The 17,944-nt window shown below is 69.7% G+C and overlaps 1 protein-coding gene across 2 annotated transcripts in view; it reads left to right on the top strand.

Moving 5' to 3' along the window:
* Nucleotides 1-16,097, top strand: part of CAD (carbamoyl-phosphate synthetase 2, aspartate transcarbamylase, and dihydroorotase) — a 41,281-nt gene extending 25,184 nt beyond the window's left edge. Inside the window, exons 27-44 of one of the 2 annotated variants that reach the window (XM_030554944.1) lie at nt 431-512; nt 1,142-1,308; nt 1,716-1,880; nt 2,503-2,634; nt 4,055-4,256; nt 4,849-5,039; nt 5,530-5,670; nt 5,810-5,905; nt 6,250-6,391; nt 8,980-9,024; nt 9,503-9,657; nt 9,785-9,859; nt 10,179-10,391; nt 13,909-14,034; nt 14,187-14,342; nt 14,456-14,557; nt 14,947-15,041; nt 15,139-16,097. In XM_030554944.1, coding sequence (XP_030410804.1) covers nt 431-512; nt 1,142-1,308; nt 1,716-1,880; nt 2,503-2,634; nt 4,055-4,256; nt 4,849-5,039; nt 5,530-5,670; nt 5,810-5,905; nt 6,250-6,391; nt 8,980-9,024; nt 9,503-9,657; nt 9,785-9,859; nt 10,179-10,391; nt 13,909-14,034; nt 14,187-14,342; nt 14,456-14,557; nt 14,947-15,041; nt 15,139-15,241 — 2,388 coding nt within the window. In that variant the 3' untranslated portion in view covers nt 15,242-16,097. Of the gene's footprint in view, nt 1-430; nt 513-1,141; nt 1,309-1,715; nt 1,881-2,502; nt 2,635-4,054; nt 4,257-4,848; nt 5,040-5,529; nt 5,671-5,809; nt 5,906-6,231; nt 6,392-8,979; nt 9,025-9,502; nt 9,658-9,784; nt 9,860-10,178; nt 10,392-13,908; nt 14,035-14,186; nt 14,343-14,455; nt 14,558-14,946; nt 15,042-15,138 lie in introns of both variants that reach the window. The other variant, XM_030554943.1, reaches the window with a different exon arrangement.
* The last annotated feature ends 1,847 nt before the right edge of the window (nt 16,098-17,944 follow it).

The following is a 17,944-nucleotide window of genomic DNA, read 5'->3' as shown; positions in this document are numbered from 1 at the left end:
GGGGGACGGGCTAGGTGGGGGAGGGACTGGCCAGGTGGGGAGCCATGGCTGCTGGTGAGGGGCTGCCTGGCTGTTGGGGGTGCGAGGGAACCGCCCAGCTGAGGAGAGGGTGTGGGGGGACGGGCTAGGTGGGGGAGGGACTGGCCAGGTGGGGAGCCATGGCTGCTGGTGAGGGGCTGCCTGGCTGTTGGGGGAGCAAGGGGGCTGGCCAGGTGGGGGCACAACACTGGTGGGGGGGGCTGCCTGTTGTGGGGGCTCTGGAGAGGCACCAATTGTCCAGATGAGTGTGTCCTGGCCCCAGGGGGCTGTTGGGCTCTGGGCCCTGGGGAAAGGGCAGCCGGGGGGAAGCCTAGCTCCAGAGCTAGCTGACCTGTCCCTGCCCCCCTTGGCTGGGTCTCCCCTCTCCCCAGCTGAACTGCCTCCCCCGCAGGCCCTGGGCCAGATCGGGACAGCCCCCCCGCTGAAGATGCATGTGGACTGCATGACCTCCCAGAAGCTCATCCGTCTGCCAGGTACTAGGGGCTCCCAGCAAGAGGAGGGGGCGGCTGGGGGCTCTTCCCCTGGCTGGGAAGCAGTGGGGAGGGGCAGGAGCATGTGTGTGTGGTCCTTTCCCTGCCCCCCTACCACAGGGAGCCCAAGGTAAATCTGGCTGGGGTGGGGAGGTGTCTGCGCCCCCCCCAGTCAGAGTCAGTCCCTGGCCTGGAGCGTGCCCTGTGGGTCGTGACCTGGGCCCCACCTGTCGACTCCGCCAGATTCGGGCCCGTCCTGCCCTGGGGTGCAGCTGCGTGGCCTGACTGGTGTTGCCATGGAGCCCCATGCGCTGCTCGGCCCCCTGGGATCCCCACCGCATCCCTGCGCCATGGAGTGGAGGCTCAAAGCCGGCTGGGCTCGGGCTGCCCACGGGCACCGTTCCCTAGGGTGGTACTAAGGCACCCGGCATTCTGGTACTTGCAGGATGGCGTGAAACTCCCCTCCCCTCTGGCATGACCCCCAACATACGGTGTATGCGAGGGGGCGACCATACCGGCCAGCGGACAAAGCCGCGAGAAGCAAGACTGTCCGGCTTCACGCTGCCCCCTGGGCCTGCCCCCGTCGAGTCCTGAGGCCAGCGGCCCCTGCTCTGACCCCTCTCCCCTCCCAGGGCTGATCGACGTGCACGTGCACATGCGGGAACCGGGCGGCACCCACAAGGAGGACTTCGCCTCGGGCACAGCGGCCGCCCTGGCGGGGGGCATCACCATGGTGTGTGCCATGCCCAACACCCACCCTGCCGTTGTTGATGCCAGCTCCTTTGCCGTGGTGCAGAAGGTGAATGCCCCTGTCCCCCCCTTCCCCGAGCTGCTGTGCAGAGACCTTCCCTTGACAGCCCCCTCAGGCCCCCTGAGCTGCCATGAAGAGACCCCCCCGGCCAGTCCCCTGAGGTGCCACACAGAGTCCCCCCAGCCCACGCACCCTCCCTGCCCTGGCAGGTGCCACTCAGAGACACTCCTGGGCACAGAGCTGGCAGGGCCAGGCATTGCTCCAGGCTGGCCTCAGCCCCCTGGGGAATGTTGTATGGGCAGTGTGGGCCCTGCAGCTGCTGGAGGATCTGGGGATGGTGCCTGTGCTGGGGGGCCCTGTGAGGGGGGCTGCAGGCTTGGGGGGCCAATCCACACGCTGGCCCAGGCCCAGCTTGGCACCCCATTGTGAGCCTGTCTGAGCCTGTCTCCCTGCAGCTGGCGGAGGCGGGCGCGCGCTGTGACTTCGCCCTGTACCTGGGGGCCGCATCGGACAACGCCGGCTCCCTGGGCCCCGTGGCTGGCACAGCCGCCGGGCTCAAGATGTACCTGAACGACACCTTCTCTGAGCTCAAGATAGACAACGTCTCACTGTGGATGGAGGTGGGTCCTGCAGGAAGGGCTGGGGGGTCCAGCCCCATTCCTGGTGCCAGCAGCACAGCGCCCACTGGGGGCTGAGGGCCCAGCCTGCCCTCTGCATCTGCAGCGGGAATGCCCTCCTCCCCCAGCCTGCATTGCAGCCGCTGTCCGTCTGTCCTGTCCCCATGTGCTGTGCTCTGCCCCCGCAAACCTTCCCCACCAGTGCCCCTTCAGTCTGTCCTGTCTCCCCTCCCCGCCCCCATGTCCCGTGCTCTGCCCCCGATCCTCCTCCAGCACCGCTGTCCGCCTGTCCTGTCCTCCACATATCCTGTGCTCTGCCCCCCACCCTCCTCCAGCACCGCTCTCCGTCTGTCCTGTCCCCCACATATCCTGTGCTCTGCCCCCCACCCTCCTCCAGCACCGCTGTCCCATCTGTACTGTCCTTCCCCCACCCCTTGCCCACATTCTGTGCTCTGCCCCTTCAAAGCCCCCCCATGCCCCGCCAGTCTGTCCTGCCTCCCCCACATGCTGTGCTCTGCCCCCTCAAACCATCCCCCCCATGCCCCGCCAGTCTGTCCTGTTCCCGTCCCCGTCCCCATCCCCGGTACAGCTGTCGGTTCCCCCCAGCACTGCTCTCTCCTCCCAGCACTTCGAGCAGTGGCCGAGGCACCTGCCTATCGTGGCGCACGCGGAGAAGCAGACGGTGGCGGCGATTCTCATGGTGGCCCAGCTGTACCAGCGCCCCGTGCACATCTGCCATGTGGCACGCAAGGAGGAGGTGGGGTGACCTGGCTCTGGGCTGGAGGAGCTGCGGCTGTCTGTCTGTAGGCAGGGCTGGAGGCAGTGTCGTCCTTGGGGCTGGGGGGTGCGTGGGGGGTCGAGGTTGCTGGGGGGCCAGGAGAGGTTCTAGGAAAAGGCCCGGTTGGGCAGAGGTAGGTCTTAGCAGCACAATGAACCTTGGTGTGAATTGGCTTTTGTGAGCTCCCAGAAACACCCCCGCCCCCAACCTGCCCCATGGCTCCTCGTCTGCCCTGCAAAGCCCTGGCTGTGTACCTGCCGCGTTCCTGTGCCGGCGCCCGCCACAGGCTTGGCAGTCCACCCCAGCGGCTGCAGGGACTTGACAGCACGCCGGGGCTGGGGTTGGGTGGTATTTCCACCCCTGGTGACAGAGTTAAACCGACCCAGTGTCCTTGTGTAGCCCGGCCTGGGGAAAGCCTCCGAGAGCTCTGGCACTGGCTAGGCGGGTTACCTAGCGGCTCCCAGCTCGCTGCAGAGATGCTGGGCCCCACTGGGAACCCCCGAAATCTTGTGTGTGTTAATGTGGGAATGACAAACGCTGAGTGAAACACAGCGCGCCTAGGCCATGGGGGGCGGCTTCTCCCCTCGGCCTGGGCCCTGTGGGGTGGGGGGGTGTCACGGACTCACAGGACTTGTGCTTTCTCTAGGCTCCGTGTGGCCCCGGGAGTAACCCCCAGCGTGACAGCCTTCCTCTTGCCTAGGGTAGACCCTCAGGCCCTGCACCTCCTGGGACCGTACCTCTGAGCCCCCAGCACACCTGGCTCTGCCCTGGGCCCCCTCAGGGAGCCCCCTCCCAAGGGAGCAATGTGTCCTGCCCCCGCCTGCAGGGACTCTCAGCCAGGGTAACACAGGAGCCCAGTCCAGGCAGTTCTCAGGCCTGGCCAGTGTCAGCCCAGAACATCCAGGTCTTTCCTGCATCCAGGGGGCTCTGGCTGCTCTCCCCTCCTGCCAGCTGAGTCCACTATATCCCCTCCCCTGTCCTTTGTCTTCCCTCCCAGGCAAACACCCTGACGGCCTGAGTGTCTTTTGTGTCTCTCTCTCTCCCCCCACTCCCCCCCAGACCGGCTGGGCAGGTCCCTGGCCCCTCTCTCCTCAGCCCATTGTTCTCCCACTGGCCAGAACCACCTGGCTCCCAAGCTGCCCTGGGTCACCAGTCACTGGGTCCCCAGGCTGTGTGTGGAGTCCCAGCTGCTAGGCAAGGTCACACCTGGTCCTCTGCAACCCCTCCCTCCCACCGCTTCAGGACACACATGCAGCACACGGGAACTGAGGCATGCACCGTGTTCATGCAGAACACTAAGAAAATGCCCAACTTGGCTGCAGGGAGGATGAGGGAGGGGGATCTGGGATGGGAGGGTTGGGATGGGGAACAGTGTCTCACCCTCAGCCTGGGCCTGCAGATCCTGATCATCAAGGCCGCCAAGCAGAAGGGCATCCAGGTGACGTGTGAGGTGGCGCCGCACCACCTCTTCCTGTGCCAGGACGACATTGGACGCATTGGGGAGGGGCGCGCGCAGGTACGGCCCATGCTGGGCACCCGCGAGGACCTGGAGGCGCTGTGGGAGAACATGGACACCATCGACTGCTTCGCCACAGACCACGGTGAGGGGGTCCGTTCTAGAGCGCCGGGGCACCAGCTGGAGTGTCCTGGCACCCGTGGGACCTGGGATCTAGGGCCTATCCCCGGCTCCAAGACAGGCATTGGTTGGGGCAGGGATTGGGACATGGGGCCTTTGCCTGCTAGGGGGCGCTGCCTCCCATCCTGCCCCAGGGCAGGGGACTGGCTTGGGGGTGGGGAATGGGACACAGGGCCTGTCCCCGCTCTGGGGCACTGGCTCCCATCTGGCCCCAGGACAGGGACTGGCTGGATGGGGGCGGGTGGGGAGGGGCGAGGAATGGGACATGGGGCCTGTTCCCGTTTGAGGGGTGGGTAATGGGATCCGGCACCTTGGGCCAATACCAAGTGAGTGTTGGTCCCTCCCAGCTGATGCTGACGGAGCTGGTGGAGGGCTGGGCAGAGGCCTGGCTGGCCTCTTGCTCCAGGCCGGGCACTGGGGGGCACTGGCCTTGCAGAGGGTTCACGTGTGCAGTGAGGGCGTGGGGCTTGCCCTGGGTCCCTCAGTCTCACCTCATGGAGCCCTCCCTGGGGGGGAGGAGGGACAGGGCCCCCTGAGCACCTCCTCTGTGCCCATAGCTCCCCACACAATGGAGGAGAAGCAAGGGAAGGAGCCACCCCCGGGCTACCCCGGCCTGGAGACCATGCTGCCCTTGCTGCTGACGGCCGTCTCCGAGGGGCGCCTCGCCATCGAGGATGTGGTCAAGCGCCTCTACGAGAACCCTCGCAAGATCTTCTCCCTGCCCGCGCAGGACGACACCTACATCGAGGTGTGTGTGTGTGTGCGCGCGCGCCCAATGGGGGGTTGCGCCCCATGGGAACGGTGTTGGCCTGGGCTCTTGTGGAGCTGAGAAGCAATGGCTGGGCCCTGCCAAACGGCTGCCAGACATGAGCACCCAGCTGGAGCCTGGGCCTGGCCCGGCGCTGCTGCGCCCTGCGCTGCCACCTGCCCTGCCCCATCTGCCCTCCTGGGCCTGGCCCCAATGTGCTGCCTGCCCACCCTGGGCCCAGCCCCACCCTGAACAGCTGCCAGACATGAGAGCCCAGCTCCGCTGCCTGCTTGGCCCCCACCCTGTTGCCCTCTCGGGCCCTGCCCCACCACCTGCTCTCCTAGGCCTGTCCCCAATGTGCTTCCCTCCCTGGGACCAGCCTCACCCCAACGAGCTACAAGCCAGAGGCCAGACCCAACCCTGATGTGCCACCCAGTGTCCCTGGGCCTGCTCCCAACCCCAGCCTGACTCGGCTCTGCCCCCTGGCCAGGTGGACCTGGAGCACGAGTGGATCGTCCCCAGCCACATGGCCTTCAGCAAGTGCCAGTGGACGCCGTTTGAGGGCATGAAGGTGAAGGGGACGGTGCGGAGGGTGATCCTGCGTGGGGAGGTTGCCTACATCGATGGGCAGGTAAGGGCTGCGGGGGGGCGCCTCGGGGGTGACCTGAGACACTGGGCTGTGCTGCTGGGGGGGGCGAGTCCCCCAAGACCTCCCCCACATCTCAGCCCGGGTCTCGGCTCTCTCCCCACTTAGTGTCTGTGTCCTGCAGGTGCTGGTGCCCCCTGGCTACGGCCAGGACGTGAGGAAATGGCCCACAGGGGCAGTGACTGTGCTGCCTCCTGCCCCAGCCAAGGAGACTCTGAAGGTAGGGGGGGGAGGTGGGGGGGGCTAGGGGAGGGGAGATGGGGGGGCTGTCACACATCTCCCTGTGTGGGGGAGGAGCCTGCTGGTGCCCTGATCCTGTCTGCATGATGACGGGCGTGGGCCTGGAGTGGGGGGATGGAATGGCCAGGGTGCTGGGAGGAAGCAGCATGTGGGATTAGGTGGTCTGGCAGTGCGGGGGGAGGTGTGTGTGTGTGGGGGGGGGGCTGGTGGGACAGGCGGGGGGGCGCTGCTGGGGGCTGGTGGGACAGGTGGGGCGGTGCCGGGGGGCATTTCCTATGCCCAGTGCCAGCAGTGCTGACCCCTCACCATCCCATGGCATTGCAGACCCCCGAGCGCCCCCGGCACACAGTGCAGAGCGAGACCCTGCGTAGCCGAGCATCCAGCCCCCGGCGAGCAGGGCCCGTGGGAGACGGGCGCTTCCACCTGCCGCCCCGCATCCACCGGGCCTCAGACCCCGGCCTGCCAGGTGAGGCACGTGGGGCTGGAGCAGCGGGGCCAGGCGCTTCCCTGGCCCCAGGGCTCTGGCTGGAGACAAGGTTGAGGCCCCTGTGCAAATTCAGCTGGGGGCTCATCCCAGCCCCTCCCCTGGAGCCACATGGAATGCGCTGGGGCGGGGCCTTCCCGGAGTGACCTGAGCAGCAGCCAATGAGTGTGTGTCGCCCCCCACCCCAGCCCCAGGGTGTCCTTGGGAGGGGGGATGGGCACCAGCTGGAGGGGGGGTGGGTGTCTCAGAGCTTCAGCGCCCCCCAGTGCCACCTGCTCATACTGAAACTCCCATTCCTGCCTCCCACGGGATCCAGGCCTCCCCACTGGTGACCCGGGGGAGGTGGCAGAGATGGGGCAGTTTGTTGTGCCTATGTCTCTGACTGAGCTCTGCCCCCAGCACCTCCTGGACTCCCCTCTCTGGGCAGCGAGGGGGGTCACTCAGCCCCTTGCCAGCGCTCTGCTCCCGTGCCGGCCCCCTGTGCAAGTGTCCTGCTGGGTGTGGGGCCAGCCCCCCAGGTCTCCTCCCCCGGGCAGCGAGGGGGGTCGCTCAGCCCTGTGCCAGCGCTCTGCTCCCGTGCCGGCCCCCTGTGCGGGTGTCCTGCTGGGTATGGGGCCAGTCCCCCAGGTCTCCTCCCCCGGGCTGCGAGGGAGGTCGCTCAGCCCTGTGCCAGCGCTCTGCTCCCGTGCTGACCCCCTGTGCGGGTGTCCTGCTGGGTATGGGGCCAGTCCCCCAGGTCTCCTCCCCCGGGCTGCGAGGGAGGTCGCTCAGCCCTGTGCCAGCGCTCTGCTCCCGTGCTGACCCCCTGTGCGGGTGTCCTGCTGGGTGTGGGGCCAGCCCCCCAGGTCTCCTCCCCCGGGCAGCGAGGGGGGTCGCTCAGCCCTGTGCCAGCGCTCTGCTCCCGGGCTGGCCCCCTGTGCGGGTGTCCTGCTGGGTGTGGGGCCAGCCCCCCAGGTCTCCTCCCCCGGGCAGCGAGGGGGGTCGCTCAGCCCTGTGCCAGCGCTCTGCTCCCGTGCTGACCCCCTGTGCGGGTGTCCTGCTGGGTATGGGGCCAGTCCCCCAGGTCTCCTCCCCCGGGCAGCGAGGGGGGTCGCTCAGCCCTGTGCCAGCGCTCTGCTCCCGTGCTGACCCCCTGTGCGGGTGTCCTGCTGGGTATGGGGCCAGTCCCCCAGGTCTCCTCCCCCGGGCTGCGAGGGAGGTCGCTCAGCCCTGTGCCAGCGCTCTGCTCCCGTGCTGACCCCCTGTGCGGGTGTCCTGCTGGGTGTGGGGCCAGTCCCCCAGGTCTCCTCCCCCGGGCTGCGAGGGAGGTCGCTCAGCCCTGTGCCAGCGCTCTGCTCCCGGGCTGGCCCCCTGTGCGGGTGTCCTGCTGGGTGTGGGGCCAGCCCCCCAGGTCTCCTCCCCCGGGCAGCGAGGGGGGTCGCTCAGCCCTGTGCCAGCGCTCTGCTCCCGGGCTGGCCCCCTGTGCGGGTGTCCTGCTGGGTGTGGGGCCAGCCCCCCAGGTCTCCTCCCCCGGGCAGCGAGGGGGGTCGCTCAGCCCTGTGCCAGCGCTCTGCTCCCGTGCCGGCCCCCTGTGCGGGTGTCCTGCTGGGTGTGGAGCCAGCCCCCCAGGTCTCCTCCCCCGGGCAGCGAGGGGGGTCGCTCAGCCCTGTGCCAGCGCTCTGCTCCCGTGCTGACCCCCTGTGCGGGTGTCCTGCTGGGTATGGGGCCAGTCCCCCAGGTCTCCTCCCCCGGGCTGCAAGGGAGGTCGCTCAGCCCTGTGCCAGCGCTCTGCTCCCGTGCTGACCCCCTGTGCGGGTGTCCTGCTGGGTATGGGGCCAGTCCCCCAGTCTCCTCCCCCGGGCAGCGAGGGGGGTCGCTCAGACCCTGTGCCAGCGCTCTGCTCCCGTGCTGGACCCCCTGTGCGGGTGTCCTGCTGGGGTGTGGGGCCAGTCCCCCAGGTCTCCTCCCCCGGGCTGCGAGGGAGGTCGCTCAGCCCTGTGCCAGCGCTCCTGCCCCGGGCTGGCCCCCTGTGCGGGTGTCCTGCTGGGTGTGGGGCCAGCCCCCCAGGTCTCCTCCCCCGGGGGCAGCGAGGGGGGTCGCTCAGCCCTGTGCCAGCGCTCGGCTCCCGTGCTGACCCCCTTGCGGTGTCCTGCTGGGTGTGGGCCAGCCCCCCAGGTCTCCTCCCCCGGGCAGCGAGGGGGGTTGCTCAGGTCTCCTCCCCCGGGCTGCGAGGGGGGTTGCTCAGCCCTGTGCCAGCGCTCTGCTCCCATGCCGGCCCCCTGTGCAGGTGTCCTGCTGGGTGTGGGGCCAGCCCCCAGCTCTCCTCCCCGGGCAGGCTGGGCTCTTCCTGGTTCTGTTCTGTTAGGTGCCCCCCTCCCTCCCCCAGCACTGTGTACCCGCATGGAGCCAGCTGGGCCAGAGCATGCAGGCTTCAGCGTCTCCAGGGCGCCCATCCCATCCTATCCCCCTCCCGCTGCCTAGAGAAGAGTGGGGCCCCAGGGTGCCTGGGAGCCTCCCCAGGGGCCAGGTGGTGCAGTGCTCGCAGCCGCCATGTCTAATCTTGTTGTGTGTTCCCACACGCCTGTTGCCAGCCGAGGACGTGAGAGAAAAGGCCACCAAGAAAGCCACTGAGCCAGGTTTGTCTTGTCCCACGTGGGGTCTGGGGACCGAGGTCCAGGGAGGTGGTGCCAGGCTGGGGCCCCTAGGGCCAGGGAGAGATGGTCTGAACCATCTGCGCAGGGGCCTGCGTGGTTTGCCAGGTGCTGCTCTCTGGGGGCAAGGGCAGCTGTTGCCATCCCCAGGAATGTGCTTCCGGGGGTCGCAAGGCCCCCTGCCCCACACCAGGCTGCAGGATGGTTAGTGACTGTCCCATCAGAGGCTGTGCATGGAGCTCGCCACTGGCCTGCCCCCCCCTCCCCCTGGCTTGGCCCCAGGAGCTGGGCAGGTGGGAGTTGCGGGCCATGCGCTGGGGTGGGGGGGTAGGTGTGAGCGCCGGCCTGTGAAATGGGGCAGGGGTAGGGGGCTGAGCCTCCCCTCCTGCCACGCGGCTGATGGGATGTCTCCTTCCTGCCCCATGGCCCCGATGCTCGCTGATGCCTGCGCTTGGTGCTGTAGATCTGGCTGTGACCCAAGACAGCTGCTTTTACCCGCTGGGGCTGCTGCCCAGACAGACGTCGCCCCCGAGCGCGCCCCACCCGCAGACCTCCCCCCTGCTGCACCCCCTTGTCGGGCAGCATGTCCTCTCCGTCAAGCAGTTCACCAAGGAGCAGGTACTGTGCAGGGAGGGGCGGCTGGGGGCTCTCCCCAGGGAGTACAGGCTGGGGGAGGAAGCCGAGCCAGGGAGGGCCTGGGGTGGGGAATGCATGTGGCCCCTGGCTGAACGCTGTATCGTTCCAGATGTCCCACCTCTTCAACGTGGCGCACAACCTGCGCATGCTGGTGCAGAAGGAGCGGAGCCTGGACATCCTCAAGGTGAGCCAGGCCGGCCGGGCACTGTGGGGGGAGGGATCTGGCCAGGGCTGGAAAAGTGGATCCTTTCCTCACTGTGGGGCCAGATCAGGGCGGGTGCTGTGGGGGAAGTTGTGATTGGGGCCCTGCCATGAGAGGGGCTGGGGTGGAGGATTGGGACCTTCCTGCGGGGGAGCTGGGGGATCGGGGCCCTGCCGTGGAAGGGGCTGGGGGGGCTTGGAGCCCTGCCGTGGAGGGGGATGAGGAGGGATTGGGGCCCTGCCGTGGAGAGGGAGGGGGGGATCGGGGCCTCGCCATGCTCACAGTCTCCCCTCCCCTGCAGGGGAAGGTCATGGCCTCCATGTTCTACGAGGTGAGCACCAGGACCAGCAGCTCCTTCGCAGCGGCCATGTACCGCCTGGGGGGGTCCGTCCTGGCCTTCTGCGAGTCCACATCCTCGGCCCAGAAGGGCGAGTCCCTGGCCGACTCGGTACAGACCATGTGCTGCTACGCGGACGTGCTGGTGCTGCGCCACCCCCAGCCGGGGGCTGTGGAGGTGAGGGGCCCCAGGGGCCAGGCCAACCCCCATCCCCTAGGGAAGCAGGAGCCACCAAGGGAGGTAGTGGGGGGGAAGGGTTGTGGCTGGGCATGAGCTCACCCCCTCACCCCCGCTGAGTCCCATAGGGTGGGAGGGAGATGGACTACCCAGGCATGGGGGGAGGGGCTGTGGCTGTGCTTGGCCCTGTGGATCAGGGACGGGCAGGGGCTGCGGCCGCGCTGGGCCCCGTGGATCAGTGGCGGAGGGAGGGAGGGGCTGTGGCTGTGCTTGGCCCTGTGGATCGGGGACGGGCAGGGGCTGCGGCCGCGCTGGGCCCCGTGGATCAGTGGCGGAGGGAGGGAGGGGCTGTGGCTGTGCTTGGCCCTGTGGATCGGGGACGGGCAGGGGCTGCGGCCGCGCTGGGCCCCGTGGATCAGTGGCGGAGGGAGGGAGGGGCTGTGGCTGTGCTTGGCCCTGTGGATCGGGGACGGGCAGGGGCTGCGGCCGCGCTGGGCCCCGTGGATCAGTGGCGGGGGGAGGGAGGGGCTGTGGCTGTGCTTGGCCCTGTGGATCGGGGACGGGCAGGGGCTGCGGCCGCGCTGGGCCCCGTGGATCAGTGGTGGAGGGAGGGAGGGGCTGTGGCTGTGCTTGGCCCTGTGGATCGGGGACGGGCAGGGGCTGCGGCCGCGCTGGGCCCCGTGGATCAGTGGCGGAGGGAGGGAGGGGCTGTGGCTGTGCTTGGCCCTGTGGATCGGGGACGGGCAGGGGCTGCGGCCGCGCTGGGCCCCGTGGATCAGTGGCGGAGGGAGGGAGGGGCTGTGGCTGTGCTTGACCCTGTGGATCGGGGACGGGCAGGGGCTGCGGCCGCGCTGGGCCCCGTGGATCAGTGGCGGAGGGAGGGAGGGGCTGTGGCTGTGCTTGACCCAGTGGATCGGGGACGGGCAGGGGCTGCGGCCGCGCTGGGCCCCGTGGATCAGTGGCGGAGGGAGGGAGGGGCTGTGGCTGTGCTTGGCCCTGTGGATCGGGGACGGGCAGGGGCTGCGGCCGCGCTGGGCCCCGTGGATCAGTGGCGGAGGGAGGGAGGGGCTGTGGTTGTGCTGGGCCCTGTGGATCAGGGGCGGGGGTGGGCAGGCTGCGGCTGTGCTGGGCCCCGTGGATCAGGGGCGGGGGTGGGCAGGTTGTGGCTGTGCTGGGCCCCGTGGATCAGGGGTGGGGGTGGGCAGGTTGTGGCTGTGCTGGGCCCCGTGGATCAGGGGCGGGGGTGGGCAGGCTGTGGCCGCGCTGGGCCCCGTGGATCAGGGGCCGGGGTGGGCAGGCTGTGGCCGCGCTGGGCCCCGTGGATCAGGGGCGGGGGTGGGCAGGTTGTGGCCGCGCTGGGCCCCGTGGATCAGGGGCGGGGGTGGGCAGGCTGTGGCCGTGCTGGGCCCCGTGGATCAGGGGCGGGGGTGGGCAGGCTGTGGCCGTGCTGGGCCCCGTGGATCAGGGGCCGGGGGAGGGAGGGGCTGTGGCTGTGCTGGGCCCCGTGGATCAGGGGCGGAGGGAGGCAGGGGCTGTGGCCGTGCTGGGCCCCGTGGATCAGGGGCGGAGGGAAGCAGGGGCTGTGGCCGTGCTGGGCCCCGTGGATCAGGGGCGGGGGATGGCAGGCTGTGGCTGTGCTGGGCCCCGTGGATCAGGGGCGGAGGGAGGCAGGGGCTGCGGCCGTGCTGGGCCCCGTGGATCAGGGGCGGGGGTGGGCAGGCTGTGGCCGTGCTGGGCCCCGTGGATCAGGGGCGGGGGTGGGCAGGCTGCGGCCGTGCTGGGCCCCGTGGATCAGGGGCGGAGGGAGGCAGGGGCTGTGGCCGCGCTCGGCTCTGTGGATCTGGGGGCAGGGGGTGGGCAGGCTGCGGCTGTGCTGGGCCCCGTGGATCAGGGGCGGAGGGAGGCAGGGGCTGTGGCCGTGCTGGGCCCCGTGGATCAGGGGCGGAGGGAGGCAGGGGCTGTGGCCGTGCTGGGCCCCGTGGATCAGGGGCGGAGGGAGGCAGGGGCTGCGGCCGTGCTGGGCCCCGTGGATCAGGGGCGGAGGGAGGCAGGGGCTGCGGCCGTGCTGGGCCCCGTGGATCAGGGGCGGAGGGAGGCAGGGGCTGTGGCCGTGCTGGGCCCCGTGGATCAGGGGCGGGGGTGGGCAGGCTGTGGCCGTGCTGGGCCCCGTGGATCCAGGGGCGGGGGTGGGCAGGCTGCGGCCGCGCTCGGCTCTGTGGATCTGGGGGCAGGGGGTGGGCAGGTTGCGGCCGTGCTGGGCCCCGTGGATCAGGGGCGGGGGTGGGCAGGCTGCGGCCGCGCTCGGCTCTGTGGATCTGGGGGCAGGGGGTGGGCAGGTTGCGGCCGTGCTGGGCCCCGTGGATCAGGGGCGGAGGGAGGCAGGGGCTGTGGCTGCGCTCGGCTCTGTGGATCTGGGGGCAGGGGGTGGGCAGGTTGCGGCCGTGCTGGGCCCCGTGGATCAGGGGCGGAGGGAGGCAGGGGCTGCGGCCGTGCTGGGCCCCGTGGATCAGGGGCGGAGGGAGGCAGGGGCTGTGGCCGTGCTGGGCCCCGTGGATCAGGGGCGGAGAGAGGCAGGGGCTGTGGCCGTGCTGGGCCCCGTGGATCAGGGGCGGAGGGAGGCAGGGGCTGTGGCCGTGCTGGGCCCCGTGGATCAGGGGCGGGGGTGGGCAGGCTGCGGCCGTGCTGGGCCCCGTGGATCAGGGGCGGGGGTGGGCAGGTTGTGGCCGTGCTGGGCCCTGTGGATCAGGGGCGGAGGGAGGCAGGGGCTGTGGCCGTGCTGGGCCCCATGGATCAGGGGCGGAGGGAGGCAGGGGCTGTGGCCGTGCTGGGCCCCGTGGATCAGGGGCGGGGGTGGGCAGGCTGCGGCCGTGCTGGGCCCCGTGGATCAGGGGCGGGGGTGGGCAGGTTGCGGCCGTGCTGGGCCCCGTGGATCAGGGGCGGGGGTGGGCAGGCTGTGGCTGTGTTGGGCCCCTTGGATCAGGGGCGGGGGTGGGCAGGGGCTGCGGCCGCACTCGGCTCTGTGGATCTGGGGGCAGGGGGTGGGCAGGTTGCGGCCGTGCTGGGCCCCGTGGATCAGGGGCGGGGGTGGGCAGGTTGCGGCCGTGCTGGGCCCCGTGGATCAGGGGCGGGGGTGGGCAGGTTGCGGCCGTGCCGGGCCCCGTGGATCAGGGGCGGAGGGAGGCAGGGGCTGTGGCCGCGCTCGGCTCTGTGGATCTGGGGGCAGGGGGTGGGCAGGTTGCGGCCGTGCTGGGCCCCGTGGATCAGGGGCGGGGGTGGGCAGGCTGCGGCCGCGCTCGGCTCTGTGGATCTGGGGGCAGGGGGTGGGCTGTGGCCGTGCTGGGCCCCGTGGATCAGGGGCGGAGGGAGGCAGGGGCTGTGGCTGTGCTGGGCCCCGTGGATCAGGGGCGGAGGTGGGCAGGTTGCGGCTGTGCTGGGCCCCGTGGATCAGGGGCACTATGGGGGATGGGCTACGGCAGCGATCTCCGCCGCCCCCCGCCCAGCCCACGTCTCGTTGCAGCTGGCTGCCAAGCGCTGCCGGAAGCCGGTGATCAATGCCGGGGATGGCGTCGGGGAGCACCCCACGCAGGCCCTGCTGGACATCTTCACCGTCCGTGAAGAACTCGGCACCGTTAACGGCATGACGGTAAGGGGGCCGGGCCCCAGGCCTCTGTGGGGGGGAGTGAGGGGGGGTTTGCTGCGCTGGGTCTCGGCTCTGACCCCCCCCAGGAGTCCCGTGCAGCCATGCGAGCGCTGCCCCCTGCTGACTGGCTCCAGGGTGTGGCTGTCTCTCCCTAGATCACCATGGTGGGGGACCTGAAGCACGGGCGCACGGTGCACTCGCTGGCCTGTCTCCTGACGCAGTATCGTGTCAGCCTGCGCTACGTCACGCCCCGCGACCTCTGCATGCCCGCCGACATCATCCATTTCGTCGCCTCCAAGGGCATCAAGCAGGTGAGCCCGCCCCCACGGTGCCCCTGCCCCGCTCTAACTCTCTGCCCTCCCGCCCCCACGGTGCCCCTTGCCCCCACGGTGCCCCTGCCCCGCTCTAACTCTGCCCTCCCCAGGAGGAGTTCGACAGCCTCGAGGAGGCTCTCCCCGACACGGACGTGCTGTACGTCACCCGCATCCAGAAGGAGCGATTCGACTCCGTGCAGGAGTACGAGGCGGTGAGTGTCGGTGCTGCCCCACGGGGCCTGCAAGCTGCATCTTGGGGCTGCTCTGGCCCTGGGCAGGGGCTTGAGTGTGGGAGCCTTGCTGTGCCTCTAGGCCCCTTCACTGCTGCCCAGGGGATTGCAAAGGATGGAACGGGGTGACTGGGTGGGGGGTGACCAGGTGGGGGGGCATGGCAAGGCCCATGGACCCTGGGGGCAGTGGGGTGACCAGGCCGGGGGGAGGGTGTGGCACCTGGATCCCAGGGCCAGTGGGGTGACCAGGTGGGGGGGGGCGTGGCAAGGCCCCTGGGGCCAGTGGGGTGACCAGCTGGCGGGTCCCGGGAGCAGTGATGCCCGTGGTCCTGCCCATCCTTGGGATGCTAACAGCCTTCCCCCCTGGCCAGTGCTTCGGGCAGTTCATCCTCACCCCACACATCATGACCAGAGCTAAGAAGAGGATGGTGGTCATGCACCCGCTGCCTCGCGTCAATGAGATCAGGTGAGGGGCACTGGGCTGGGGACTGTGGCTCCGGGGTCCCTTGCCTCTGACGGGGGGCTCCCCAGTGCCTAGCAGTGACTCTCCCCTTGCTCCCTAGTGTGGAGGTGGACTCGGACCCCCGGGCAGCCTACTTCCGCCAGGCTGAGAACGGCATGTACATCCGGATGGCACTGCTGGCCACGGTGCTCGGCAGGTACTAGGACCCCCTGCCTGAGCAGTGCCAGCTGTGGCAGGAACCCCTGTGCTCCAGCCCTGGTTAGCGGACGGACCCAGCTCCTTCTCCCCAGCATGTGACAGGGACTGCGCTGAGCAAGGCCTCCCGCTGACTAGGGGGCTGGGGCTGGGCAGCGAGCAGGGCCATGCCAGCTGGCTGGTTGAGGCTCAGAATGGGTCATACTTGTATCATTCCAGGGGCAGATCAGCCTGCATATGCTGTGGGGAGGGAGTGATGTGGGGTGCACTGCCCCTAAGGGGTGCCCTATCCCCTTCCCTGACTCGGGGGCTCACAAGCTCCTTGGTGTCGGGGTTGGGGTGGCACCTGCTGGCTTCCCTGGGTACCCGTCCTCCTCCAGCCGGGGTTCAGGGCTGGCTCCCTGCGGTGGCTGGTAGTGGAGCCCAGGCTGATCCCCGGCCCTCCTGGGCCACGGTTCATTGTGACGGTTCCTAGCCTGCCCCTAGTAGCATCTCCCTTCCCAGCATGGGCATGTCCTCTGGCTCCAGCTACCCCCGGTCTCCTCTGCCCCCCGAGGCTGTGGCTCCCCAGTCACAGGAGGCTCTTTTCCCCAGGACTCCCTCCCCCTTTCCTCCACTTGCTGACCAGCCCCCGTCTCTTGTAGCGGGAGTTTGGTTCCCCCTAAGCCGTCTCCCTGGGTGGGAGTCTGGCCTTGAGCACAGTGAGGGGCAGAGCATGTTCTGCCCTGGGCCCTGCTGGCCCCATGGGAAGGGAGGGCAGGCGGCATCTGTTGAGCGACTTTTCTACACCCACCACTGTGAACTGAAGGGCTTTCCTTGGGTTTAATAAACTGAGCTGGATGCACCCGTTGCCCATGTGGTCTGTGCAGAGGAGCCGGTGGGCCAGGCCGGCCGCTGCTGGGTGGTGCTCGCACGCTGCAGCCTGCCCTGCTCGGCCTGAGTGAGTTCGTGCTGCAGCCAGCTCCAGCCAAGAAAAGGCGCATGCAGGAATGCGGCCGGGAAACTCCTGTTCCAGCCCCTGGGGTGAATGCAGCGACTCTGCCGCGTGCAATGGCATGGGGCAGGGCACTGTTTAGTCACAGAGGGATGGACGAAGAATAGCAACGGAGTGAAGGGGAAGGAGCAATGAATGGGGGTTACCCACCACAGGGCCCCCAAGCCCAGCGGTGTGAGTGGGCCAGGGCAGACAGAGCAACGGGCAGGAGTCCTGGGCACGGGCAGGTGAGCAGTGAGGATGAGTGCTAGTAATCATCCTCCAGTGATGCTCCCCGTTACTCTCTGTAACCCGCCCCGCAGCTTTCCTCTGTTGTCCCCAGGCACAGTCACAGGTCCGGGCCCCACCCCACTCTGGGCAGCAGCAAGATGGGGGCAGGGTGGCTGAGCCCTGCATGGGATGGCTCTGGGGAGGGGCACAGGGCCTCAGCCTGGTTCCAAGCTTGTGTAGGGTCCGACTATCCCCATAGTTAGGTGTTTGGCCCATGTCCTGAGCGATGTTAGGTCAGGACGCAGTTTGTCCTAATATTTCGCACTGCGTTTGTTTGGGTGGGGGGTTGTGCTCTGCCAGCAGTTGCCCCCCTCCGTGTGTGTCAATATTTTCTTCCTCTCATCAGGTCTCCCTAGGCTGGTGTCTGGCTCAGCTAGGGGGCAAAGGGGCTGTGCTCTAACCCCAGGGTGGGGTACAAGCTGGGCTCAGTGCTGCCTGGGGAGAGCCCAGCCCCACTGCCCAGTCCCAACCCAGGGGGCACTGCATTACCTGACCAGGGAAGAGCCCAGCCCCCCTGCCTGGCCACGCCCCGGGGGGCACCACAGTACCCGACTGGGGGGGTTACTCTGCGGGGAGGGGGAGCCCAGCCCCACTGCCTGGCCACGCCCCATGGGGTGCCATGGCACCACGTTACCCGACGGGGGGGGAGGCCCAGCCCCACTGCCCAGTCCCAACCCAGGGGGCACTGCATTACCTGACCAGGGAAGAGCCCAGCCCCCCTGCCTGGCCACGCCCCGGGGGGCACCACAGTACCCGACTGGGGGGGTTACTCTGTGGGGAGGGGGAGCCCAGCCCCACTGCCTGGCCACGCCCCATGGGGTGCCATGGCACCACGTTACCCAACGGGGGGGGAGGCCCAGCCCCACTGCCTGGCCATGCCCCATGGGGTGCCATGGCACCACGTTACCCGACGGGGGGGGAGGCCCAGCCCCACTGCCCAGTCACACCACAGGAGGCACCGCAGTACCTGACCAGGGGAGCCCAGCCCGACTGCCCGGTCACGCCCTGGGTACCATGGCACCACGTTACCCGACCGGGGGGAGCCCAGCCCCCCTGCCCAGTCACACCCCGGGGGGCACTGCGGTACCCGACCGGGGGTGGGTGGGTTACGCTGCAGGGGGGAGCTCAGCCCCACTGCCCGGTCACCCGGGGGGGGGCACTGCGGTACCCGACTGGGGGGGGAGCCCAGCCCCACTGCCCGGTCACACCCCGGGGGGCACTGCGGTACCCGACCGGGGGGGGTGGGTTACTCTGCAGGGGGGAGCCCAGCCCCACTGCCCGGTCACACCCCAGGGGGGGCACTGCTGCGGTACCTGACCGGGGGGGTCGGTTACTCTGCGGGGGGGGAGCCCAGCCCCACTGCCCGGTCACACCCCGGGGGGGTCACTGCGGTACCCGACCGGGGGGGCCGGTTACTCTGCGGGGGGTGAGCCCAGCCCCACTGCCC

The sequence above is a fragment of the Gopherus evgoodei genome, chromosome 3 (assembly GCF_007399415.2).
Source record: "Gopherus evgoodei ecotype Sinaloan lineage chromosome 3, rGopEvg1_v1.p, whole genome shotgun sequence".
NCBI classification, from domain to species: domain Eukaryota; kingdom Metazoa; phylum Chordata; order Testudines; family Testudinidae; genus Gopherus; species Gopherus evgoodei.
This window is presented reverse-complemented; position numbering and strand designations above follow the sequence as displayed.